At 38.3% G+C, this 27,645-nt stretch overlaps 1 protein-coding gene across 3 annotated transcripts; it reads right to left on the bottom strand.

The window, feature by feature from the left end:
* On the bottom strand, nucleotides 1-25,720 carry LOC128238453 (ralBP1-associated Eps domain-containing protein 2-like). Of its 3 annotated transcripts, XM_052954382.1 has the most exons (19): nucleotides 25,459-25,720; nucleotides 21,543-21,666; nucleotides 20,470-20,520; nucleotides 20,257-20,305; nucleotides 18,411-18,519; nucleotides 17,776-18,088; nucleotides 17,322-17,501; nucleotides 16,891-16,954; nucleotides 16,251-16,396; nucleotides 15,773-15,966; nucleotides 14,881-14,962; nucleotides 11,698-11,859; nucleotides 10,156-10,305; nucleotides 9,775-9,812; nucleotides 9,278-9,454; nucleotides 4,581-4,599; nucleotides 4,278-4,297; nucleotides 3,683-3,768; nucleotides 1-3,313 (listed from the first exon to the last, which is right to left on the bottom strand). In XM_052954382.1, exons 1-19 carry the CDS (start codon nucleotides 25,594-25,596, stop codon nucleotides 3,121-3,123), a joined length of 2,295 nt encoding a protein of 764 aa, XP_052810342.1. In that variant the 5' UTR covers nucleotides 25,597-25,720; the 3' UTR covers nucleotides 1-3,120. The 3 variants fall into 3 exon arrangements, with proteins under 3 accessions (XP_052810342.1, XP_052810343.1, XP_052810344.1); XM_052954383.1 differs by lacking the exon at nucleotides 11,698-11,859 and having other exon boundaries at nucleotides 14,866-14,962; XM_052954384.1 differs by lacking the exon at nucleotides 11,698-11,859.
* Nucleotides 25,721-27,645: the final 1,925 nt, after the last annotated feature.

The raw sequence follows: 27,645 nt of genomic DNA, 5'->3' as shown, positions 1-27,645 counted from the left end.
ATGGTCGTTTTGGATTTATTACAAGTATATTTGAAACAAGTTATATAACAGATATGCATTAAAATAAAAATTATTTACATACATAACAGCAATCCACATAACTTTGTATGAATATAATTATTATTCACGAATGCACCAATGGAAAGGTTCCAAAATTTACAGATATTCCAAAAGACAGTAAGCTAATTTAGAATGTTTTCCACCTATGGCAATTCTAAGTTTACAATAGCTATCAGCAAAGAGAAAAATAAACACAACAAGTAAACCCATTTGCGTTCATTTGAGATACATACTAGCTCAGCCTAAGACTGACACAACTCCATAATGAAATAGGAGTTACGTCCATCATGTGCTGAGCCCTGACATATACTTTCCAAGACAAAACAGACCTATCTGGCTGCCAGAGGCCTCACAGAAAGCGGCTTATCAGTTCTACATGAAAGCAGTCATTTCACACGGCACGTGTTCAGTAAGTTGACATAAGGGCCATAACTAAAAATACACAGCTTGCCATTTTGTTATAATCTCTCCAGTATGGCATACTTAATTTCCATAGCATCTAAAATCATAATAAAATGTATCGCAGCAGCATTAAGCAGTAGGACTAAACTTACAACATGAAGATAAAGATTAGTAAAGATGAAAGGCAAGAGAACCTATAAAAGATATACTAGTAGATCACCTCCCAAATAATGCCATATTATATCCATAATGTGCAACTGCAATGATTAAAATGGTTACATTCTACCATTACATATTGTGTACACCAAAATTATTTGTCATAACGATAATATATGCTAGAATTCTGTGTATTGAATGTGTAGCCTGTCAGTGGACCCATCATTATTTTCTAGGAAAGATTACCATGACCTTGACCCCAAACTCAATAGAGGTCATCTCCTGATCACGGCCAATGAACTAACCAAGTTTGAAGACTTCACATTAGAAGTTAAAAGTTACTGGGGCCAATGGTGCGAACAATGAATCCCTATATGTGTGCCATGCTTTGCAGGCGACACAAAAACAAAACACTTCGAAACTTGTATAATGGTATATGATAAAATATTATATAATAGGTTTGATCTTCATGCCTTTATTACTTGTAACATAATTGTTACCTTTAAAACATTGTATAAATGTGTAGCACACAGTTATGTAGTACACAGTTATGTAGTACACAGTGACGTCTGGGTTATTGCTTGGGCAATCTCATATATAGATATATATAAATATATGTTTATACCGTACATCTCATATATATACCGTACACATTAATAATAAAATAGATCCTTATCTTCAAATACGATTATTCCAATCATTAAAACCCCATATCAACATGACAAGCATATGGGGAATGTTCCATGAACAGGATCACACATAAATCAAATCTTCTTGGAAGACAACACATATTCCACTTATATGGGTTAATATTTAAATGCATCAAGATTACTAGCTTCGTACATGTTTATGTAGGGGTATTCCATTATTACCAACCATGCTAATCAAAGCAACAACATCCACCACATGTTTCAACTTGTATCAAACATCTTTTAACTGTTAACTCCATGACTCATGTTTATTTATTGACTGTATATTGACTGTCTACTTTATAAAGTATCTTTGAACTTGAATTAGAATTAACAAACATTTGCTGAAATGTAATTAAAGAACGGGCCATACTCTATGGAGGAACATGTTATCAATCTACCAGAAAACATGTACACACCTTAAAGGAACTCGGTCATGTTTTGGTACCAAGAGACACTCGGAAGATATTGAACTGAAACTGTTGATGTTACCATATTTTTGTTGTACACTCATTGATAACATTTCCACAGTATTATTAAGACACATTAGTCCTAACCGATGACAAAATCAAGATATAGATACTTGGGAGTACACTACAGACATGTATCATAAATAACTAGGCCAATATAATCCATAATTACATCTGTTTGATTTTCATTTTAACAGGGGTACACCATTCCTTGTACTATACACATTTTATGAGATAGATGCAATACTATGAACATGCAGATTACAATAAGTAACAAGAATAAAATTCATTTCATTCGGAGAGCCAGGACAGAAATTTAAATGACATAATTTGAAAACATTGAAACAAACACAGACACTAAGACTGACTTAAATGCACACAATTTTCATTCGTATTGAATGAACATTTTTGAACAAGTAAATGGTAATAGATCATATTTGACGAGAAATAAAATGTTGATAAATTATTGTTTGTTTCACATACTGAGGAATCAAAGTTTTTGATAATCAAGAAATTTCATCCAAAATTACACATTTCATTCAAATAAGTCTAAAAAGTATTGAATAATAATGAAGAAATTGTGAAAAACATTGGTTCAACAGTATCTGACACACACAATTAGTAATCATGCAATAAAAACAACTGACATTATACATGTGATCACACGAAGGAGGCAGCTTAAAGCACACACTTTATTGAAGATACGAGTGACACTACAATAATGACTAATTGTCAGCACAGTAATATTTGTGAAGAGTATATTGCAATCTATCCCAGGGTCCATCTCCCTATATACACACACCGTGCACAACAGCGCCAGGGCAAACACTGACTACTACCGTGGAAACACAGACTATTTTGCCAGCTTATACACACCCTAACATCGAACATGTGATCATAAATTTCAAATGGAAATAATAAGTTTGAAGCAATTATATAATTGGTCTATTTCATAGAGCAGTATCAATCAAGATGATGATGTTGAAAAGAAAATATTTGGCAGTTAATACATATAGTTAACATTTTGTACTATGATTTAATCTGCAATCAGTCTGTATCTGCAATGTAAGGGAAATAACCAGACTTTATGCAACAATGCAGGGGAGGCAACCAGCAAGTTGAGCAATAAGCCCTGATCCTCACATTACCACACACCCGTAAACCATGGTTTGTATGCCCATGACCTTACTATATTGCTTTAAAATCCTAACAAGCCGGACAATCCAAAATTAAAATTAAATCATCTTACAACTGCTTGGGTTAATTTCACCCACTAGGTGACCAAAAATGAAATGTCCCAATTTTTGTTTTTGCCCGTTGTTAACGTCTGAAAGAGTAAGCTTTCATGAGTTATGGTGCGTATGATAGCTGGAGAAGGGGCGCAGATGTTCCAGCTGTATCTCCAGGGCAATTCTCTGTTCCATGACCTCCTGTAACTCCTGGTTCAGCTCAGAGTTGAGCCTGGACAACGTTGAGTTTCGCTCCTTGTGTGTTCGTATCGCCATCTGTAACTCTTTCTTATCTCGACTGGCTTGTCTGTGTATTAGAAAATATCACCAAAGTTTATTCTGGTTACAAACTAAATCTTGTAAATAAGACAAAGTTACTTGTAAGATGTACCTGCAAATCATCTCAGGGATAAATGTTGCAATTTCACTGCTAGTCATTTCATGAATGTCAATTACTGATTAAATCTAGTCTGTCCTTTGATATTTATAGTATTCAAAAGGCAACTGCATTTTTTTTATCCAAGGCTTTAATCTTAAAATTGTTCCCCCATCCAAAGTGAATGTTGGAATAAATAACCTTAAAACATATATCCGGTAGATTCATCATCACCCTATAAGAAGGCTTAGTATTCTCATACAATTCTTAGACTTTAGGCTATACATGTAGGTATCTAACCTCTGTGCAGCCAGTATGAACTCTGTCTGTCTCTCAGCCGATCCATCCTGGAAGTCTGGGCCTAGCAGGTCCCATGCCACTGCAGTCTGGAACATCAAACACAAGTTAACACAGGTGGTAGCTAAGGCTTGTCTGCTATTCTCAGTTGGCAAAGGGGCAATTGAAGGAGGTATGGGAAGGGAGGTGTTAAGAGTTTTTGAGGTCTGTGCTTGCCTTTTGTCTGCATTATGGCTTGACCTGACTGCATCTGCCATGCAGTTTAAACAGGAATTTAGAAAGTAAAAGCCCCAAAACAGGGTTGTCAGCCCAATTTAAATGGTGATCGACCAGGCTCTGTGCATGTTACCCTGATACGATTTCAAGGAATCACTCAAAAGGAGAAGGGAAGTACCAGTATGTACATTTATACATATTGTCATTTGAAACGTGTACCAACTTCTATGTGAGTACCTTCAAGTTTAATCATAAATCCCACAATACCTCAGTTTCAATTTGAACAAAAGAGCATCAAGTCATGTAATACATAAGCCTCATATACGGTAATTCCTTCCTTATTCTGGCAGTACTAAGCAAAACAAAAACTCGCTCCGCTTACCTTTAAGTCTGCACCCCCATCTGTAATACAAAGTATGCGTTCATTAACTTATAGACAGAATCAATACTTGTGATTGGTAAGGTATATAATACAAGCCATAGAAGCACACTTTCTGTGATAATCAATCTACATGGATGCACAATATTTCAAACATATTGACTTTGCTGTCTCATCATCACTGGTATGGCAAAGGTACATTTTGGATCTTGAAAATATGCCAAATGTAATAGTAAATAAAAAAAAGTAATGATATGATATTTGTGTAAATCTACAACTGGCTCTACAAGTTGAGAAATAACTCACCTCCGCCATCATAACCAGCCTGCAAAGATAGAGAGAACAATAATGAGAATTGCCTAATTATTAAAATCCTACCAGAAGATTAGCTTTGATACACAGTTCAATCCCATCCATTTTTCTTGACCATATTTCACAGAGGAAATCAAAACTTGTGTTACTCACATAATATCACAATGTTACATGCATCAATTGCACAGACAAACAGGATAAAAATGAGACAGAGTATCCTAATCAAGTGATTAGTTTTAATGATTTTGAATAAACTACATTTGGGAAGACAGCTGAAAGCTGACATGAATCGCTCTCCAGTTGGCAGGGAACCAGTACTGGTACCCTTTTTGAGAGGTCTTGACCTTGGCTGGGGGCAATCACCCAAACCACTAGACCACTCTCACCCTGGTAGGGATCAAACCCACATCCTCTTGGGTGTGGCTGACACCTATACCACTAAACCACTCTCACCCTGGTAGGGATCAAACCCACATCCTCTAGGGTGTGGCAGACATCTATACCACTAGACCGCTCTCACCCTGGTAGGGATCAAACCCACATCCTCTTGGGTGTGGCAGACACCTATACCACTAGACCGCTCTCACCCTGGTAGGGATCAAACCCACATCCTCTTGGGTGTGGCAGACACCTAGACCACCCTCACCCTGGTAGGGATCAAACCCACATCCTCTTGGGTGTGGCAGACACCGAAACTTCTAGACCACTCTCACCCTGGTAGGGATCAAACCCACATCCTCTTGGGTGTGGCAGACACCTAGACCACCCTCACCCTGGTAGGGATCAAACCCACATCCTCTTGGGTGTGGCAGACACCTAAACCACTAGACCACTCTCAACCTGACATGGATCAAACCCACATCCTCTTGGGTGTGGCGGACACCTAGACCACTCTCAGCCTGGTAGGGATCAAACCCACATCCTCTTGGGTGCGGTAGACACCTAAACCACTAGACCACTCTCAGCCTGGTAGGGATCAAACCCACATCCTCTTGGGTGTGGCAGACACCTAAACCACTAGACCACTCTCACCCTGGTAGGGATCAAGCCCACATCCTCTTGGGTGTGGCAGATACTTATACCACTAGACCACTCTCACCCTCGTAGGGATCAAACCCACATCCTCTTGGGTGTGGCAGGTACCTATACCACTAGACCACTCTCACCCTGACAGGGATCAAACCCACATCCTCTTGGGTGTGGCGGACACCTAGACCACTCTCACCTTGGTAGGGATCAAACCAACATCCTCTTGGGTGTGGCAGACACCTATACCACTAGACCACTCTCACCCTGATAGGGATCAAACCCACATCCTCGTGGGTGTGGCAGACACCTATATCACTAGACCACTCTCACCGGACACCCTGGTAGGGATCAAACCCACATCCTCTTGGGTGTGGCAGACACCTATACAACTAGACAACTCTCACCCTGGTAGGAATGGAACCCACATCCTCTTGGGTGGGGCAGACACCTATACCACTAGACCACTTTACCCTGGAAGGCACCAAACCCACATCCTCTTGGGTGTGGTGGACACCATTACCACTTTCACCCTGGTAGGGAAGGAACCCACATCCTTTTGGGTGTGGCGGATACCTATACCACTAGACCACTCTAACCCAGGAAGGGATGGAACCCACATCTTTTTGGGTGTGGCGGACACCTTTACCACTAGACCACTCTCACCCTGGTAGGGATGGAACCTACATCCTCTTGGGTTGGATGGACACCTATACCACTAGACCACTCTAACCCTGGTAGGGATGGAACCCACATCCTCTTTGGTGTGGTGGACACCTATACCACTAGACCACTCTAACCCTGGTAGGGATGGAACCCACATCCTCTTTGGTGTGGTGGACACCTATACCACTAGACAACTCTAACCCTGGTAGGGATGGAACCCACATCCTCTTGGGTGTGGTGGACACCTATACCACTAGACCACTCTAACCCTGGTAGGGATGGAACCCACATCCTCTTTGGTGTGGTGGACACCTATACCACTAGACCACTCTAACCCTGGTAGGGATGGAACCCACAACCTCTATGGTGGGGCGGGGCGGACACCTATACCACTAGACCACTCTAACCCTGGTAGGGATGGAACCCACATCCTCTTTGGTGTGGTGGACACCTATACCACTAGACCACTCTAACCCTGGTAGGGATGGAACCCACATCCTCTTGGGTGTGGTGGACACCTATACCACTAGACCACTCTAACCCTGGTAGGGATGGAACCCACAACCTCTATGGTGGGGCGGGGCGGACACCTATACCACTCTCACACTGGTAGGAATTGAACCCACAACCTCTTGGGTGGGGGATGACACCTATACCACTTGACCACTCTCATTGAGGTAGGGACCGAACACATGATGTTTTGGGTGGGTAATGACACATATAATCATTCCACTTGACCACTCTCACTGAGGTAGGGACCGAACATATGATGTTTTGGGTGGGTAATGACACCTATAATTATACCACTAGACCACTCTCACTGAGGTAGGGACCGAACACATGATGTTTTGAGTGGGTAATGACACCTATACCACTAGACCACTCTCACTGAGGTAGGGACCGAACACATGATGTTTTGGGTGGGTAATGACACCTATACCACTAGACCACTCTCACTGAGGTAGGGACCGAACACATGATGTTTTGGGTGGGTAATGACACCTTTACCACTAGACCACTCTCACTGAGGTAGGGACCGAACACATGATGTTTTGGGTGGGTAATGACACCTATAATTATACCACTAGACCACTCTCACTGAGGTAGGGACCGAACACATGATGTTTTGGGTGGGTAATGACACCTATAATTATTCCACTTGACCACTCTCACTGAGGTAGGGACCGAACACATGATGTTTTGGGTGGGTAATGACACCTATAATTATACCACTAGACCACTCTCACTGAGGTAGGGACCGAACACATGATGTTTTGGGTGGGTAATGACACCTATAATTATACCACTAGACCACTCTCACTGAGGTAGGGACCGAACACATGATGTTTTGGGTGGGTAATGACACCTATACCACTAGACCACTCTCACTGAGGTAGGGACCGAACACATGATGTTTTGGGTGGGTAATGACACCTATACCACTAGACCACTCTCACTGTGGTAGGGACCGAACACATGATGTTTTGGGTGGGTAATGACACATATACCACTAGACCACTCTCACTGAGGTAGGGACCGAACACATGATGTTTTGGGTGGGTAATGACACCTATAATTATACCACTAGACCACTCTCACTGAGGTAGGGACCGAACACATGATGTTTTGGGTGGGTAATGACACCTATACCACTAGACCACTCTCACTGAGGTAGGGACCGAACACATGATGTTTTGGGTGGGTAATGACACCTATACCACAAGACCACTCTCACTGAGGTAGGGACCAAACACATGATGTTTTGGGTGGGTAATGACACCTATACCACTAGACCACTCTCACTGAGGTAGGGATTGAACACATGATGTTTTGGGTGGGTAATGACACCTATACCACTAGACCACTCTCACTGTGGTAGGGACCGAACACATGATGCTTTGGGTGGTTAATGACACCTATAATTATACCACAAGACCACTCTCACTGAGGTAGGGACCGAACACATGATGTTTTGGGTGGGTAATGACACATATAATTATACCACAAGACCACTCTCACTGAGGTAGGGACCGAACACATGTTTTGGGTGGGTAATGACACATATAATTATACCACAAGACCACTCTCACTGAGGTAGGGACCGAACACATGATGTTTTGGGTGGGTAATGACACCTATAATTATACCACTAGACCACTCTCACTGTGGTAGGGACCGAACACATGATGTTTTGGGTGGGTAATGACACCTATAATTATTCCACTAGACCACTCTCACTGAGGTAGGGACCGAACACATGATGTTTTGAGTGGGTAATGACACCTATAATTATACCACTAGACCACTCTCACTCAGGTAGGGACCGAACACATGATGTTTTGGGTGGGTAATGACACCTATAATTATACCACAAGACCACTCTCACTGAGGTAGGGACCGAACACATGATGTTTTGGGTGGGTAATGACACCTATAATTATACCACTAGACCACTCTCACTGTGGTAGGGACCGAACACATGATGTTTTGGGTGGGTAATGACACCTATAATTATACCACTAGACCACTCTCACTGTGGTAGGGACCAAACACATGTTTTGGGTGGGCATCAAACCCACAACCTCTTGAGTGTGGCGGACACCTTAAACATTAGACCACTCTCAACCTAGTAGGCATCAAACCCACAACCTCTTGAGTGGGGGCGGACACCTATTCCATTAGACCACTCTCATCCTGATAAGGATAGAACCCATGATGTCTCGGGTTCAGGCGTACACATATACTAGACCACTCTCACCCTGGGATCAAACCCACGATGTCTTGGAAACAGAGGTGGACACCTATACCACTAGATCACTCTCTCCCCGGCGTGAACCTTTACAGATAGACAACTGTAACCCTAACCCTCATAACCAAGTCACATTGAAGTACACAAAGTGTCTCAAAACAGAGCAGAGTAAGCATATATGCAATCACAAACAAATCCTTTAATTCCCCAAATTTTTCATAAAAAAGTATCCTTAACAAGCTCAGTGTACCTTGTTCCGTTCCTGTGAGTGAGTGTGATCATGCTGATTGGGGTGTATGGCAGTGATGGTGGGTGCAGCGCTCGAGCCCGGGGGCACGTTAGTGGAGCCCGGTTGGATGTTGAGCACCTCCTGGGACTGCACAGGCTCCAGGTGCTTCAGGTGGGCCAGCTTCTGGGCTCCAGGGGCCTGTCAGGAATGTGTCAGTGGGTGTGAGAGGTTTGTTGTAAAGTGGCAAATAAGCATCACAAAATCATATTCCATTCATATTCTTCAAAAGTGATATGTTGTGTTATTAAAGGTAAGTGTACCTATACACTTAAGGTCATTAACTCATGGACAGTGTCATCACACTACAGGGAAAGGCATTTGTTTATGGTTTAAACTTTTAAATAACAACTTGATCATGATTATGATGACATTTAAATCATGGCATTGTGTCAACTTTGAATTATGTGCGACAAACAACTTCTCTAGTTAGCTTTTCCAAGGCAGCACCAGTTACTCACCTCCTTGGCGGATACTCGAGGGGGTACAGCAGGCGGGGCTGAGAGACAGAAAGCATTGCTTATAAATGTATTGGCATGGTTATGTACATCTCATTTCTCCAGGAATGCAGTCATAATTTTCCTTAACAACAGGTTATGGACATGTAAATAATCATTCTGTAATTACCTGCTATCATTGTAAACACTGTGTCAGCTAGATTCTTGGTTAGAAAATAGGACAGTTATTTCTCAATAGAATCTTGTTTCTAATGTACAGTACATCGTTACTAAAGTATTACTGCCAAGATCATTCAATAATCACTGTGCAGTTTAAAATAGATTTACATTTTTCAAGAGTAGTAAATATTATTCAAGCCACAAAAAACGTGTCTACCATGTTACCTTTGTAGTCTACGGACATGCTACGATTTTGAGGTCTGGGTGGGGGGACGGGCGGTTCAGTGTCCACACTAGTAGTGACTGTAAACCGGTCCTCGTTGTGACTAGAGAGGGGAACTGGGGGCAGGATGTGGCCCGGCATAGCACCTGGAACTGTCCATACAATGAAAGAATGATAAAACTGTACATTCAACAACACATGACAGATATCTGAACATGTATGCCAAGAGATAACACAACAAAACTATAAATGCAACTGTGTTCTAAGACTTCATTCAATATTGACCCTTACAGTATGTTTATATTTTTAAACCTACAATGTTTGCATTTGTTTCACTGCAGAGAGGCATATGTGTGTCTGTTGCCTTCATTACATTTATGTGAACATCCTCATGACCATAAATTGAAGACAACTTACATGCACTTTATAAAATTATTTATGTTGTGTTTTTAAAAAACAAACATTTTGACCATCTGACCACTATTGAATATCAGTCAGCCAAGTAAAGCTAGTTACTAGTTCAATTCTGTACAAATCATGGAGCACATCTAGACGTATATCAGAAAATAGTTATGTATTATTCTTCATCGTTTCTACTCTTTACTTTCTGAAATATGCAAATCATTCCAGGACATGTGTTGTTATTTCTCATGTTATCAAATACAAACAACAGAGAATACTGCAGACTTCAGATGGACACAGTTCTGGTATTTATTAGCCGTGTTGTTTTGAGTCAAATAGGCGCACAAATTCATTCATAAAATATAACACAGTAATACATTTAGAACTTGTACAAGAATAACATCTTTATACCACCTTTAATCAAGTATTTTTATGATTGAAGCTTAGCTTGGGAAAATGACTAATGATCAAATTAAAACATTTTTTGCTCGTCTTTTTGCTAAAAGCATGTCTTTCCTTAAACAATTTCATACAGACAAGCTTGTTTAGGAGCGAAAAACAACAAAATAACATTTTAAAGCAGGCAAGTAAAATGTTCACACAAAGCTCAAAAACAAAATAGAGCATGCAACATGCATCAAGGTGCCACCACCAGTGCTGCCAGTTTGGTCATGACAAAGTTATGGCCTACCCTATCCTGCCTATCCTGAAAACACAATGTTGAATGGATACTGACTGTTCATATTTTACCTTAACATGCAAGCTGGAAGACATTCATTCCATAGCACTGCTCACTACATTCTAGAATATTGATCATGTAATGCTGATCTAAAGTGCAAGGCTGGTATCGTCTCTTTTCAAACACTAACACTACAAATGAGCCACATCCTGCAATTTTGGGTCAATTTTACATAAAATGAAAGACAAATTTGTTCAAAAAAACATTCACTTAATTACTAGTGATAATATTGGTTCAAAAAGCACGCCTGCAGACCCCAATATTTTGACATCATTACAGTAATCTATCAAAGATAATTTTGCATGTCAAGAAGTACTATTTTGCAGGAAGCAGCTCGAATGTATTCATATCATCACTTCTATAGAGAGCAAGCGGCTGGCTGATGTGTGTGGAGGATCTCTACCTGTGTTCCTCTTAACCAGGGGTCTTGGACGGCTGTGTACAGTGGGATCTATGATATTTGTGTCCGCCATAGTGGCAGTGTTAGCGCGGAGCTTTGTCACGCCTGGCTGGTCAGACTCGGGGAGGGTGAGGTCCCTACTTTCTGGACTCTGTGGACCTGGCTCTGTCAGGGGACAACATAACAGCATAAACAGCATGCAACAGGCTAGAACAGAGTCCCTGCAAGGTCGTCACAGTGTACATGCAGTCTAATAAGCTTAATAAAGAACTTGCCCATTGCAGTTCATCAATGACAACTTGTAATGCAGAATTATTTGTATTCTCAATATTAGGGTGACAAAGTAGAAGTCTGCAATGCTTTTGTACAGTAATTATATCATACTGAAGTCTCGAATTTGCTGCTTTAATCTAATCTGGTTGGTGTTATAAATAACACCATGGCATTCTAAGTAGACTGTATCTCAAGCCCATTACTGCCATCTGAATTGTTTTGGAATTATTTTCTTTACTCATATGAATTCATTTGGTATTGAAGTACTGAAATCCATAGATTTATAGGCAAGAAAACGAATGTGGTTTCTATTTGAAACTGATGACGACTGTTGCCCTTGTAAGGTCTCTCCTCCAAACACTACACACAGATAACAAGTGCTGTAATATCGTGTTTTATGCAGAGTTCACAATTCGCAGATTCATATCAGATGCAGCAGTCTAAATAATAACATGCGATTTTGTACCAATATGATGTGAACTTTCCTGGTCATTTGTTTAAGACAATATATAACCTATATTATGACAAACTGGTGAAACCACAGCGATATCATCAGCTGTATGAGAAAGCTTATCTTGACCAGTCATTAATTCTGAACATTTTCAAAGAGTCTTAAGAAATATAAATTTGGAATTAATTTATTACATCTTTTTATGACTTCATTATAATTTGAATGTGCGAAGTTACAACCACCGTGAAAGAAAAAGCTTGTATTCATTTGGCGGTGATAAAAAATTAGACTTCCACAAAAATATACGATATCACAGTACATGTATTTGTATGGTGTAAAACAAAAAAACAACAAAAAGGCAACAAATAATCTGTTTAAGCTAACGATAAAAATAACAATATATAGAGAGTGGCACAAGAATGACAGGAATAATGAAGCTGTCTGGGTAACAAAACCAGGGGCGCTGCAAGATGATCATCAACGCTAAGTGCTTTTTTTTCAGTCAAACTTCCGACATAATTTGACAGTTATCAAAGGCAGATATTTGGGCCTTCCATTGCTAAACATGTGCCTATTGTCTCTGGCAATATGTTTACAAAGTTTTATTTGAATATCTTGAATTTTTTTTTGAGTTATGGTGAAGTTTAAAGATTTAGCACCTTGACAACACAACCACTGATGACAGAAAGGCTAGCACATAATCTCAGGTTTTTTTCTAAAATAGACAAGAGTTTTTGTTTATACAATGAACATACTGTAATTACCCAAGCACCAATTTTATAGAATTGAACAAAATAACAACAGCTATCACACTATACTAAACAACAGTTATCTCCACTTAAGCGTGTCAATATAGTTTGGGTATACAAGGTAAATGAACACTAAAGGCTAAGAGTATTTACAGTTTTTAACTAAGTCTAAAATTGTTTGTTTTTTAATATCTATAAAGACGTACTGATGAGACTTCTAATATGTAATAGGTATTTGTAATAATATACAAGTAGCTAAGTCTAGCTTTACCTGATTGGCATTTAAGTAAGATTTGTACAAGCACATCAGAAACGTATGCCAACAGCCCTCTGTTTTTCAATGGGCATTACCCAACAAAGATTCTAGCCAGAGTTGTGGAACGTGATACACTTATACAGTATGTATATTGCCATAGTAATCAAGTGGAAATCGTGGACAAAGTCTCATGTTAATATATTTTATAAATTTTAAGTAATGGCCAATAATGAAGTTATTGCAGACTATGCTATCACTCACAACGCCAAGGCTATGACCATAACTAGACTTTTTATTATGAAAATAATTCAGACCTTTTTGCTTGAGGTATATTACTGCAATTTCTTTCTTGATCAGTTATACTGATATATTTAAAGCGATAGTAACAGTATTATAAAAGCTTAATAGATTCAAGTTAGCAAATATTGAATACAACAGATTTATTCATATTTCTACAAGTTCTAGATACTTAAATGTGGCCATACCTTTGCTAGCTAAAACAATCAATAAAATAAAACCTTTAAAACACATAAACAAAATAATTTACATCCACGTTCCCAGCAGCTGTCACAATATTTCACCATGCCTCACACAAGATGCACCATTCCTGTCTATCCATCCCGATCCAATGATGCATCATTTACAGGCAAACACATAAAGATCTAAGATTCTATTAGTTACAATCTCATCTACCATTATGTAAATATCCCATGTCCAAGTCGCATGCAGCCATGCTAAACTAAAGAATGAACTGAAAACTTGGAGTGAAGTGAATAATTAACAAGAGAAATTGTTTATGACCTCTCAACACGGTATGATCAAAATCAATATTACATTTTCCAAACAAAGAACTGTAAACTGTGTGTGCCCTCTCTCATGGCTTATTCAGATCATTTGTTTTATTTAGAACTGTCAGAAACAAATGCATCTTGTCTATTGAATGGTTATAAATATATCTGTATTAAAAAAATTGATATTGTAAACTAAAGAGTACAAACTTTACACATGAACACATGGTTACCTTAACATTTTTAACATACTGGCTTTTAATACCTGAGGGCTGTTTAAGATCTTGGACGATTTTAGACGTAAATTGCAATTATCTTAGTGCCATAGTTTCATTATTTTGCTACATATATGATTCAAATTTAACTGTAGCCATCACAAAGTTGAGGAAATTTATAAACTATGTATTGCCATTTGTGATGTTTATACATGAGATTTAAGATAATTGAAGTTACGACTAAAACCCTATTGGAATGGCTCTGTGTAGAACTGTCTTACAAGAGCTGTCTAACTTGAAGCCCAGATTAAAGCCTATTGATTATCACCCAATCCAGCAAGCCATGAGACAGGGCACTGTTGTTGTTTACCACAAGCTACATGATTAAACAATGTTAGTTTAAAGCTGGGTACATGTCCATCACCCAGGGTTAGTCTACCTGAAAACGCCCTACCCCTTTCTGGCCGAACCTCAGGCATTTCATTCAACATGTCCGGAGAGAGACGCACAGCTTTTGGCTGAACTATATGGGCCTCCTGAAACATCACAAGATGTTTACTCTGAAGGTTCATTAAAACATATTTTAATAAGATTGCCGTGGAGTGAATTCCAGTTTTTGTTCGATATTTTCGGTTTATAACATTTTATATTAAATTATCAAATCCCGGCATATGGGCCCTGTTATAAATGTGTGCATTGTCTCTGGCAAGATATGTACTATTAAAGTTTTATTTCAAAATCTTGAATGTTTTTTTGAAGAGAATTTTTTTGCACAAAGATGCCAAATGCGAAGATAACTGTACAGTTGTTTATGTACTCCAAAACTGATGTCTCCCGGCTGCACATTGTCTCAACATAGTGAACATTTGTTGCAGGTTATTTCAAATCCTTAAGAGGTTCAAGAGATATGGAGTGGACAGAAAATGTAGTCATATGACCTTTGACCACTGTCTGTCACCTTTACCTTGAACCTATCTCCTTGATGGTGAACATTTGTATCAAGTTATTTCAAAATCCTTCAAGAGGTTCAAGAGATATTGAGCTGGCACAATTTGTGACCGACAGACGAACAGACTTATTACCTTAAGAAAAGCAAAGCTAAAAATCATTCCTAGAAGAGATTCTGTAAACATAATTCCTTTAAAATGAAAAACGACAATATTATATTGGTAAGGAACCTCATTTCTTTTCTTTGCCTGTCGAGGCAGACAGCTGGAAGCTTAAAAAAACCCATAAAGCAGTGCATTATGTCACATGAGATACATGTATATTGTCAATAACATTGTCAACAACAGTAGTAACTAAATATCATACAAATACATCGACTACACCACAGTAATACATACAGGATCTGAGGGTTCAGGTTTCTGGAAGTCAAAGTTTGCAGGGGTAACACTCGGTGAGGAGACCTCGCTACTGGAGACTGCGGCAGGCGAGTCCTGCACGAGACCCTCCCAGTGGCCTGCAGGTGGAGTCTGTGGGCTCAACCGCTTTAATGTGCTACCTTCAGGAAGGTCTGCAGCAAATGGCTCATTCTCATCTGAAAATAATAAAATCATGTATTTGCTGAAAACTGATAAAAAAGTTTTTTTCCTATGAACTATACTGTGATCAAATTTGGCAACATATTAAATTCATGATAATTTTTTCTAAACATTAGATATCAGAGAAATAAATATTGGTATTCATCTAATTATCTCTGCTGTTGCAAAATTCCAGCATACAATGATGTATCTGCACTTGCCTTTGCAGAAACACCAATCACCTAGATGATCATAAATATTAAAGTATTAAATATTAAATTAGTAGGACCCAATCACGTACCATTGGTGAAAGCATTGTATGGCATGAGAGAGAACGGCAGTCTCTCGGGGATTTCAATCTCATTACGGCGTAAAACAACAAGGTGCATCGCGATACAGAACTCTTCTAACGACAGGGCTCCATCATGATTCAGATCTGCTAGGTTCCTGACAACACCAAAAACAACATGAGAATAGCTATCAGAAGTAAAAATTTCACTGACTTAAAACAGAAGTATTAGAGATCAATCCTGACTTTGAAAATGGAAAAAACTGTGTCAATCTGGAGAGAAGTTGTCATGAATTCAGGTTTTGATATGTACAGGGTAGTTTATGAAGAGAATAAACTGGTCTCTCAATAAATATAGACTTCTTCTTCTTCCAAGTCATCCTCTTCAGGGTTGACCCCAGTGTATTAGTTGGATTTAAAACTAGCAATATCAACTCATTTAATACTTTCTATTCCATTCAAGTGAGAGGTTTTTATTAAACATATAACTTAGTCATATCAAAGGTCTATGTCTGGTGTTTCAGAGGTCAATGTTTTATGTATTGTTTAAGATTACTTTAATATATATCACAGTTTTATAGCATAAAACTTTACGTATATACATGTACCGTAGTTAATGATTGCACTCCAATTTTTGTTTCAATAAACTTACCATATCTTGGACAGTTCCAAATTAGTCAACTTGGATTTTTCAAAGAATTCCTTTGCAACCACACCTAGAATGAAAATCAGTTCATGTTCAAATACCTAGAAAAATAATATGCCATCCAAACAAGATCCTCTACATTAAATGGAAGGATAATGTAAATAAATTCCAGCAACATTTTATTATTTACATGCTTTACTTGTTCATAAACGATGTAAAATCATGCCACATTTACAATGAAAAGAAGGAAATATGAAAAGTACCAAAATGTACGTACAAGGATGAAGCAGCACTTTTTTATGTAATTGTTGTCTACACCTTTTGGCTTTGAGAAATGAACAAGCCCATAATGTTGAACAAGCATGCCAAACATTTAGCCCTGTTTCTCGTTCAAGGCTTGCATGAATAATGTGAAATCAAAAACCATTGAGACTGACCGGAGATGTGTCCATTGGGGTCATGCTCTACGGATTCAAACTGTTTGACGTAATATTCCCGCTGCTCATCGTTGATGGACCAGACATCTTCCACGCTCTCAGTGTCTGAGCTGTATGAGGAGGAGTCAAAGTCTGGCAGTTTCATATCCCAGCCCTCCTTCTTACCATGGCCCAGCAAACCTAACGATATAGACACATTCATACTCTGTATTTTAGCTGCTCATACCACCCAGTTGAATATTGAAGATAATGATTTTCAATCAAGTTATCCGGAAATCAGCTTCACAATTATTATCAGATATGTACGTATGTAGCTTACGTTTTCAGAAGAAAATTTGTAGAAATATCGTAAAGCTATTTTTGAACATTCTGCCAAAGTTTCTCTTAAACTTATATCCAATGATATAAAAAATCAGTAAAGCTCTTGAACACCATATGAAGAGATTATAATTACCATGTTTTTCATCATCACTCTCGAATCTAGCCCACTCCTCTGTGCCCCTCAGTGGTATCTGATTGACCATCCCAGATTGCTGTACTGCTTCTGGTATTCCCCCAGTCAAGGTCAACTGCTGGCTCCCAGCAGATGAGGTCATCACTGGGGCTACTGGAGCAAAAGGGGTTGGTCCCTGGGGGGAGATGGGGGGTGAGATTGGGACACTCAGGGGCACACTAGGCTGAGGACCCTGGGTGGGGATTTGTGACTGACTGGCAAGGAATGGAGAAGATACAGTGTCGGGCACAACAGGCTGACCATCCTTTAATATCTGAAAAACAAAAATCTTCCACACAATGCTTCCCAAAACAATGACTTGATGTATCACTGATTGACTTGCCATTTAAATATTGAAATAATACAATTAAAACGCAGGAATGGAAAGCAACACGTCTATAGATAAAAATAATTATTTCATATAAAGAGGTGAAATCTAAGGAAAATGAACACGTACATGTAATTATCATTACTATATATATATATATAAACATCATCAGTGCATTGTTATATTTGACCTTCTTTATACCGCACAAACACATTTTCAAAAATAGAGTTCCTTCTAAAATCAGAAGCTTAACCCAGAGTCCCCTTACCTGTTGTGGTGGTTGTTCAGCGTGGGCTCCCCGGAATTGCCCAGACAAGTTGCGGGAATGAACCTTCTTGGCCGAGCTGGGGGGAGGAGGCAGCTGGCCCTGCAACTGCCTGTTAACATACATAGGTTTGTATCAGACTAAGCACTAGGGGACCAGCTGTTTTCAATTATACCTAACACAGTTATTAGTGTGTACTTCTGTACACAAAACATGGTTTTGAATTTTAAAATAAATCAAATATTATAGATATAAACATAAATGTCTCCTTTTGCATGGTGAGACATTGATAAACTAGTTGATGAAAGGTCAATAATGTTGAGTCTGCTGTTATTACAATTATAATCAAGAGCTGTCACAGTAAGTGACGAATGACCCTGAATTGCCATCCAGTTCAATCGTGATCCCCCAGTGTATGCCAAAGTTACAACTTGAACACGACCACCTATAATGTATATATATGCATATGCAGCCTTCCATAATGATAAACATGTCAGTGTGGCCATGAACTTTGAAGTAGGCACTTGAGCCTTGCATGCAACACCTCATCTTTATATACAAAACTCATGTGTTAAGTAATTATGAAATCCCTCTCTGCATGACAAAGTTACAGCCCAGACAAGACCAACTATACTGAATATCCATAAATGCAGCATTCCATTGTGAACAAACAGCAAGTGTGACATTTGACTTCCAGGTAGGGACACAGGTCTTGCAGGCAACACGTCGTCTTGATATGTCAAACACATGTGGCGAGTTATTCTTTATGTCCTTATATGCAGCATTCCATAGTAAACAAACACTAAGTGTGACCTTGACCACAAAGACGACCTGTTGTGTGCAAGACCCATGTCCGTCTTGCACACATCACATTTTCTCCCACCTCAGATAAGTAGATCCGATAATTTAACCATGCTAGAAATTATACACAAATGTATCTTGCCCATGGGCGAAGATAAAATGCCCGTATGGAACTCCTTTTTAATGGTCACCACATTTTAATTACCTCCCTTGTTGAAGACTGTCATCTGTAGCATCATGGAAACCTTGTCTTGTGGCAATATTTAAAAATGCTAAATAATTATTTCTCGCTTCAAATGTCACCATAAAACAGTTTTCACGCACCTTTCAAGAAATAATGCTTCACTCTCCTTAGAACTATTTGAAGACCAGTTTGACTATAACACAATCTGAATCACTGCATGTGTATCCATGACAACCACAAATTATCGCATATCCATACGCATTTATTTTCACTACGCACAAGAGTTCCAGCAAAAAACTTTTTTTACTTAATTTTGTTCTAACTGAGGTGGGAGAAAAAGCACCTACTATAGCCGCTCGTGTAAGATAGGTTTATCCCAACCCTCGGGCAGGGTGTTTTGCGGAAACTCGGTTAACCTTGTTTCCGCAAAACACCCTACGCTCGGGTCGGAATGAACCTATCTTACTCTCTCGGCCATGGAAGATACTTTTAGTCTTTGTATGTCAAACACATGTGTCAAGGATCTTAAAATCTGTCCATTAAAAACACAAGTACAAGAAATTGAGTCTGACAGACAGAGCGATTATCATTATGCCCACCTTTTGGGCATAAAAAGATCTAAGCAAGGCAGTCTTTCAAGTGTAGCCTTAACCTTTGACCCAGACACGTATCAAAGAGTTTACTTTGTGCATAAAGTTGTTTTAAAATCCCCTGATACATGGCCAAGTAACAGCCAAGACATGCCAAAACCAAATGGGAGGAAGCACTCTAGCACAAGATACACAGACTCACCAATTTGATGACTATGGCATGACAATAACTTCATAACTTATGCACAGTAGTTAAATACATGTATGTGCTTACCTTTCAGTAATACTGTCAGCAGTGGACTGGCCAGTACCAGAGGCAGCACCTGATGTATAATGGAAAATGGATCTCTCAAAATATCAAGGGGCATAACTATAAAAAAATGCCACAATGGTATGTACATGTACATGTAATTTGCTGCACATCTAATCCATTTCCAAAATTTACTTATTTAAAAACCATTATTCAGACATTAAAATGTGAACATACCAATATCACTTGGAGATACTTTATGGAATTTTGGTAAAGGGATGTCAACACCTGAAACAAAGATTAAAATATTATTTGTAAGAACATTAACGTTAAAGGGACTAGAAAACCAGATGATTCTATTCCGAAAAAGAAAAAAATGGTAAAAAACTTGCATGAAATTAATATTGTTGTGTACATTGCATTGAATTTTTGTGTATTTTTTCAATTCAAAATCTACTGGGTATGTCTAGCCAGTAAGTTTTAAAAATAGCATCGGTATTTATTGACACTCATCACATAAAAAATTCATGACTTTTCACATGTTAAATATACAGTACACTCTTCATGGCTTCCCAAAAGGCAAACAGTACAAGGAAGCAGCAAAAAAACTGCAAAACAACACAGACACAGCCTGACAGTTTAACATCTGTGATGAAATTGATCAATGGGTACTTTTGAAAGTGATTTACACTGCTGAAAATGACACCTAGTTGGCTAAAATGTTTAGACAGGTTCCTTATAGATTCACATTTATAAGTTAATCATCAGATGCATTGGAATATAGCATGCAAACTGATTGTAGTAAACAAATCTAGGGAAATTATTAATTCAATTACATGTTTTGAGATAACCCTGCTTAATAAGGGTATCAGAATAGGACAGAAAATCTGCTGATACTAAAACACACTCAAACATTAACACACTAAACAAGTCATACATCTTACATTCAAAGTAGCTTCAGTGATTGTAATTTGAAGAAAACTAACAAAAAACGTTTTTTGCTTGTTGTATACTTTTTTTAAATTTCCTATGATTCATATGAATTTTGTAGACAAAATAAAGTTAAAAAAAAAAATTCTATTGTAGTTTATATTTAAAAAAAGAAGAAAGGCATTCTGGGTCATATTGACCTATCAATGTCTTGCCCAAAAAGGCTGCGGGCCCATCAATGATATTTAGACACACTGCACCCCGCCCATCATCTGGTGAGTCTTAATATTGATACATGTAGACGCTCATCAGTTCTTGAAAACCTGAATATCTAACACTGCTGCTTATAAATACTAACTATGGCACATGCATGTTGGTACCTGAGTTGATGCTGTCGGTAGTTACGGGCAAGCCACACTGAGCCACAGCTATCAACTTGAGGGCGATGTAGAACTGACTGCGACCAAAATGGCCTAGCCTCTTGGCACCACACAGCTCAGTAACCTAAAAAAGGTGGGTGTATGTATAATGCAATGTATTGTTACAAGTCAAAAATATAAACTGCATTGCTTATGACGGGAGTCATCTTTGAGTGGCTTCTTTAAGCCAAGTAACTTACATCTAGCACTAGAAGACATTTCTCACACTGTAAAATTGAGAACACGTTTTGTTTAATTATAAAGACCCCCTCCTTCTTACTGTGCACATGTACCTTTCTTCTTATATTGATTGGCATTCTGTTGTTCAAATTGATTGGTACCTGAATATTCATATTTATTATATATATACCTGCACTTATATTCAGAATCACAGTCAGTTTTTAATGTAAGGGAATTGTACACCCTTATGTGATTTTGTAAAATGTAATCAACACAAGGCTCCCAAGTCTACAACTGGAAATGTGTACACCGGACATGAAAAATGAAAAAAATGAAACAATGCCGTTTATTAAACTTCATAGCCTGTAAAACTGAGACATGACTCACTGTCTTTAAATTTACTATGAACATACTATAAAGGAATACACATGCAGATCTAAAGGTTTTATTTATTTGTGGTATAAGTTGTACGAGTCTTTTATGGTGATAGGGAATTCCGAGAAAACAGCAGTAGGGTATGGATCAATAGCCACAATATAAAATGGGCATTAAGTGAACTTTTTAAACATTCATTATGTTCTCCTTAATGCCACAAGTCTTATTCATACCAATGTAAAATGTATTCTTCGACTGTTAATATACAATAACACTGAATCGTATTATAAACACACAAAAGTTACACATAAATTATTTTTTAGCCAATACCTTTCATTAATTACAATAGTTTAAATGAACAAGAGGCCCAAAAGGGCCTATGCTCTACTGGCATGGCTTTTGTGGTCATATCAATCCAGAGCATGTATGTATGGGTAAAAGGCAACAGACATATGGTTTATGTTTTGTGTTTGGCTTACCTGAAAACGTAGCACGTTCAACATCTGAGCCCAGAAAGTATTGTAAGCAGATTAGTTCCATGAACTATTTTAATATGTGCCAAGTAAAAGTCATCTGACAAAAAAAATGCTTTCAAAGCTGTACTCATAGTAAAAATTTCTGTAGTTTTAAAAGTTAAAAAAAGTTGGTCAAAAGGTCAAAGTCAAGGGCATCCTAGAACAACATTGATCAATTTGAACAAACATTCACAATCAATTGTGCTGAGATGGATGCATGAACACACAAAAAGATTTTAAAACCTTTCCAGATTTATGTTTACCAAACCTGTGAACCCTGGGTGTGGCCAGTAATGACACCAGGTGCATAACTTAAACATTCACAACCAATTTTGTTAAGATGAATGCGCAAACTACAGAACTTAAAGCTAAAAAATGGCCTTTGGGCTTTCAACAAGAACAAGGCAGAGTAATTCACAAAATCAGCTGCAGAAGCAAAAAGCAAAATGTCTCTCAAAATCCTAGACTTGCAAATTGTCTCCCTTAACTCTAGACTTGAATTTACATGTACATGTAAACTTGGCTAAAAATAGAATTCGCTCATGCAGACCTGGCTAAAAATAGAGAGCATTTCTTTAAAACTTTCATGGCCCATAATCTAGGCATTCATGGGCGGATCTGGCTGGTTTTCGAAAGGAACCGAGCTCTAATGGATATCTAGATACTGTACAAGTTTCATTGAGATACAATAAAAACTGAAGACTGTATCGTGTTCACAACCAATTGTTTACACAATAGCATTTTTTTATACTATCAAGGGCCATAATCTAGGCATGCATGGGCGGATCTGGCTGGTTTTCGAAAGGAACCCAGCTCTAATGGATATCTAGATACTGTACAAGTTTCATCGAGATACAATCAAAACTGAAGACTGTATCGTGTTCACAAGCAATTGTTTACAGACGCACGAACGCACGGACGCATGGACGCACGGATGCACATACTACGTACACATTACCATCGCATAAGCTCTTCTGGCCTTTGGCCAGTAGAGCTAAAAACTGATTCAGATTCTTCTGTCAACAAAACATTGCCATTTTGGGGCAGGTATAAAAATCTTTATTGAAACGCACCCCAGGACCCTATTATCGGAAAAACCAGAGCTATTAATATTATCTATCCCAGGTCCGGTCCATCACAGCCTTGACATCGGAATAGGTGTTGAAGGAGAGAAGTAAAAGCATACTAATACATGTGTATGTCCAATAACTGTTTTTTGTTTGTTTGTTTTTTAAAGTTTATTTGTGATGTTTGACACTATTTGATGTATCGCAAAATTTAGTGAGAAGTACAAAGTAGCGTTGTTATTTTAACCTAAAAAAGGCTTTCGCATTGATATATATATATTTAAATTTCGATGTGATAAAATTAATAGTCTTTTTATAGGATTTTTGTGCTATGTACTTCAATTAATAACCCAGTTTAGTCAGAGGCATGCATTAATTGGTTGTAGTTATATGACAATTATTAATTGTTCTTCCTTTTAAATTCATGCTTAATAGTATCATTTGCTGGTAAAATATATCAAGCATGTGTTAAAATCAGAAATACACATTTAGAAAAACTTAACTTTTTTTGGCTGAGTTTTGACTTTTAGGCTGAGTTTTGACTGACTGATTTCGATACGATTCATCTCTACACTGCTCATCACAAAGTGTACCGTTTGATCTGCAGCTGACATGTATGACGCATTTCAATACATGCGTTAATAAGTTTCTCAGGTGTTTGTTTGGAGTGCAGTTGATGGTACTTATATTAGGCGAAATAAATAACCAATTGATAATTGCCGATTAATTAATGTAATGATTAATGAAATGTGTATTGGAACCTGCCATAATTTAGCAAAGCCAAAACATAAGTAAAAGAGTATGTTTTATTTTGGACAAGGAAAAAAAGGCGAACAATAATTATCCAAAATATTTGCATTATGCAGTCAGCAACATAGGTCTACTGTGTTCTACCATGTGGTTGAACAAATAACAAGTACATGTACCTGCCATTAGAGCATCTCTGCAAATTTGAAGATATCGAGTGTTCATCATAGATAAACAAAGCAGATGGTCGCGTTAATCTAATGGTTGTGATTTTGTCACTATTATTATTATCAGGGGTGTCAGGGGGATTTTTGAATGACAAACCAGGTTTGTGTATTACAATTTTTACTGACTTAGCTGTTTTGGGAAAATAGATAAAAAATGAACAAATTTCAGATCTATTTTTAATCCATTTTCTGTTTCTGAAATCGGCCCGATGAGGTCAAATTGGTCCAGACTTGCAAATTGTCGGCTTTCAGAAGCCCTGATTGCAATAACTCTGCATATCTATCCAGGCCTTCTGTCAGTCCATTTGTTTTTGGAACTCTTTTTATTTCTTAAACCTAATCTGTACCTCCTTATTTTAACTTTTGGTTTTAAAAGTACTGTTTCATTCACAACTTTTACTAACAATCTTGCAGCTTGATGCGCACATGTCTAGGTCCCAAGCAGTGGTTTGACATTAATGGAATATAGGTAGAATATGGCCAAGCTGTCATGCCATAATTGCCCGTTTGTCTAAGTTTTGTCCGTTTGTCTAAGTTTATCCACCATGTAAATGATGAACAAGCTGCCTAGTTGGCTTTCTTAGCAGATATAGTGTTCCAGTAAACAAATATGCAATGCAGCCACAAGTCCCTTATTGGGCACTCTTCCTTTAGCCTAGGCTAAATACAAATGTCAGCTGGTGTTGTGCACTATTGAGCAGACAGGCTATAACAGTGTATGTATGCAATCAATTCAAAAAACGTGTTTTCTTATCCCAATATTCACCTGCTGTAAAACATCATGTGGTAATCCTGACTGTCTAAATAACTCGAATGCATGCCCTCCGGAGATTTTGCCAGAGCCATCGGCGTCACACGTTTGGAATAACTCGGCGTACACACTTTGTTCAAGCTCTGTAAGCATTGTTCTTAATTATGGCCTCGGCCTTGGATTTACCTCGTACGTTTACACTTTGATTCAAATCATGACATTCTAAAAATATGATGATAAATCAAATAATCCATCACGGAAATTACATAGTCCACCATTTTGGATACATAACTAAATTTTATTCACGAATTAATTTGACGTTATCAGGGTCATTAGTCATCAAGATATACTCATCATCATCATCATCATCATCATCATCATCATCATCATCATGAAGGGTTGGGCCAGCTTTGGACACAGTGGCATAATTTTAACTGTTTTGCTAGACGGTCATCATATGATGCTCCACAACAAATATCAAAGGTATGAGCCTTGTGGTTTTAAATAAGAAGATATTGCCCGGGGCAGTGCCAGTTTTGATCCCAAGGGCATAATTTGAACAACTATGGTAGCGGACCACTAAATTATGCTTGTATAGCTGTTTCAGACAGAAGATTTTCAAACATTCCCAATTGAAGTATACCAAACCTGTGAACCCTGGGGGATGACCAGTAATGACCCAAGGGGCATAATTTGTGTTTAGATGGATGTGCGAACACACAAAAGATTTTCAAGCATTTCCCAATTTAAGTATACCAAACCTATGAACCCGGGGGCGTGGCCAGTAATGACTCCAAAGCCCGAATGAAAACATACCGTCTCCGTGGCCTAGTGGATAAGCGTCCGCTTACGGAGCGGGAGGTCGTGGGTTCGATCCCTGGCCGCGTCATACCAAAAGACGTTAAAAGTTGGTACAAGTAGCTCCCTTGCCTGGCGCTTGGCATTTAAAGGGTAGTGCTTGGAAAAGTGGTGTACTCAGTACTGGTTTAACCCAGGAAAGTTGTACCCCGTGTATCGGTGCTTTACACCGAGCACGTAAAAGAACCAAGGGGTCTCTTCGAAAAAGAGCTAGGGTCTCGCACCCGGACTTCCTTGTATCCCACCACTGTCTCTTCAGCGTGCTGTCCCTTCAGCAAAAAAAAACAAAGGACCCCGTTGGAAATAAGTGCTTGCACTTTCACGGGTTATCCTTGATCGCAAGGTCTAAAGAAATACATACATACATACAAAGCAATTGTGTTTAGATTAATGACAGACACTTTGGCCAATAGAGCTAAAAATGGCCTTTGGCCTTTCAACAAGAACAAGGGAGAGTACGACACAAATTCAACTGCACAACCAAAAACAAGTTGTCTCCCTTTAATCGTAGACTTGACTTTACATGTATACTTGGCTTAAAATAGACTTCGCTCATGTAGACTTGGCTAAAAATAGACTTACATTTTTTTATACTTCCATAATCTAGACATGCATTGGCGGATCTGGCTGGTTTTCGAAAGTAATTGAGCTCTGATGCATATCTAAATATTGTACAAGTTTCATAGAGATACAATCAAAACTGAAGACTGTATCATGTTTACAAGCAATTGTTTACAGACGCACGGATACACATATGACGTTCTGGCCTTTAGCCAGTAGAGCTAAAAATGCTTCTGTAGACAACATTTTTACATAATTATAATAATGTAATCTTGCATTTTTACATAATTATAATAATGTAATCTTGCATTTTTACATAATTATAACAATGTAATCTTGCATGTCAACAACCATTCCTGACTAGGGTAAATGTATTTCATCATCATCATTAACATGATTATGAACATCAGTGGCATAGCCATACTCATCCAGGGATGTATCTAAATCATTTTGAATTGTACACGTGTGTTGACATGTGAAAGTCTTTGATTAGTTTTATTTCAATATGTTTTATGGGGTGGGACTGGTAGAGACAAGGAGGAAAGTCCTGGATTTTTTTTAAAGAATACACTAATGAAAGAACCATTTTCATGCATTCCCTAGATTCTGAACATCAACATTTAGTTAAATCATGACAATCATTATTATTACCAGACACCCTTAGCCTTCTATTGCTATACTTGATTTCGAGAAAGCACTTGCAATTTCATGGAATAAAACTGATTTGTAAGCTAAGATTGACAAGGATGATGAGAAGAAAATGGATTCGAACACTTCTAAATT

This window comes from Mya arenaria, chromosome 6 (assembly GCF_026914265.1).
Source record: "Mya arenaria isolate MELC-2E11 chromosome 6, ASM2691426v1".
NCBI lineage: Eukaryota > Metazoa > Mollusca > Bivalvia > Myida > Myidae > Mya > Mya arenaria.
The sequence above is the reverse complement of the archived record's forward strand: the minus strand, read 5'-3'. Positions and strand labels throughout refer to the sequence as shown.

What these genes read in the sequence shown, in the direction of transcription:
- LOC128238453 (XM_052954382.1), bottom strand. Translation starts at nt 25,596, where the DNA reads ATGCTTACAGAGCTTGAACAAAGTGTGTACGCCGAGTTATTCCAAACG. An exon ending in CATGTCCGTAGACTACAAAG is followed by an intron (nt 9,813 to 10,155) that starts GTAACATGGTAG and finishes TCTGTCTCTCAG; the next exon opens with CCCCGCCTGCTGTACCCCCT. An exon ending in ATGGGGGTGCAGACTTAAAG is followed by an intron (nt 3,769 to 4,277) that starts GTAAGCGGAGCG and finishes TTGATGTTCCAG; the next exon opens with ACTGCAGTGGCATGGGACCT.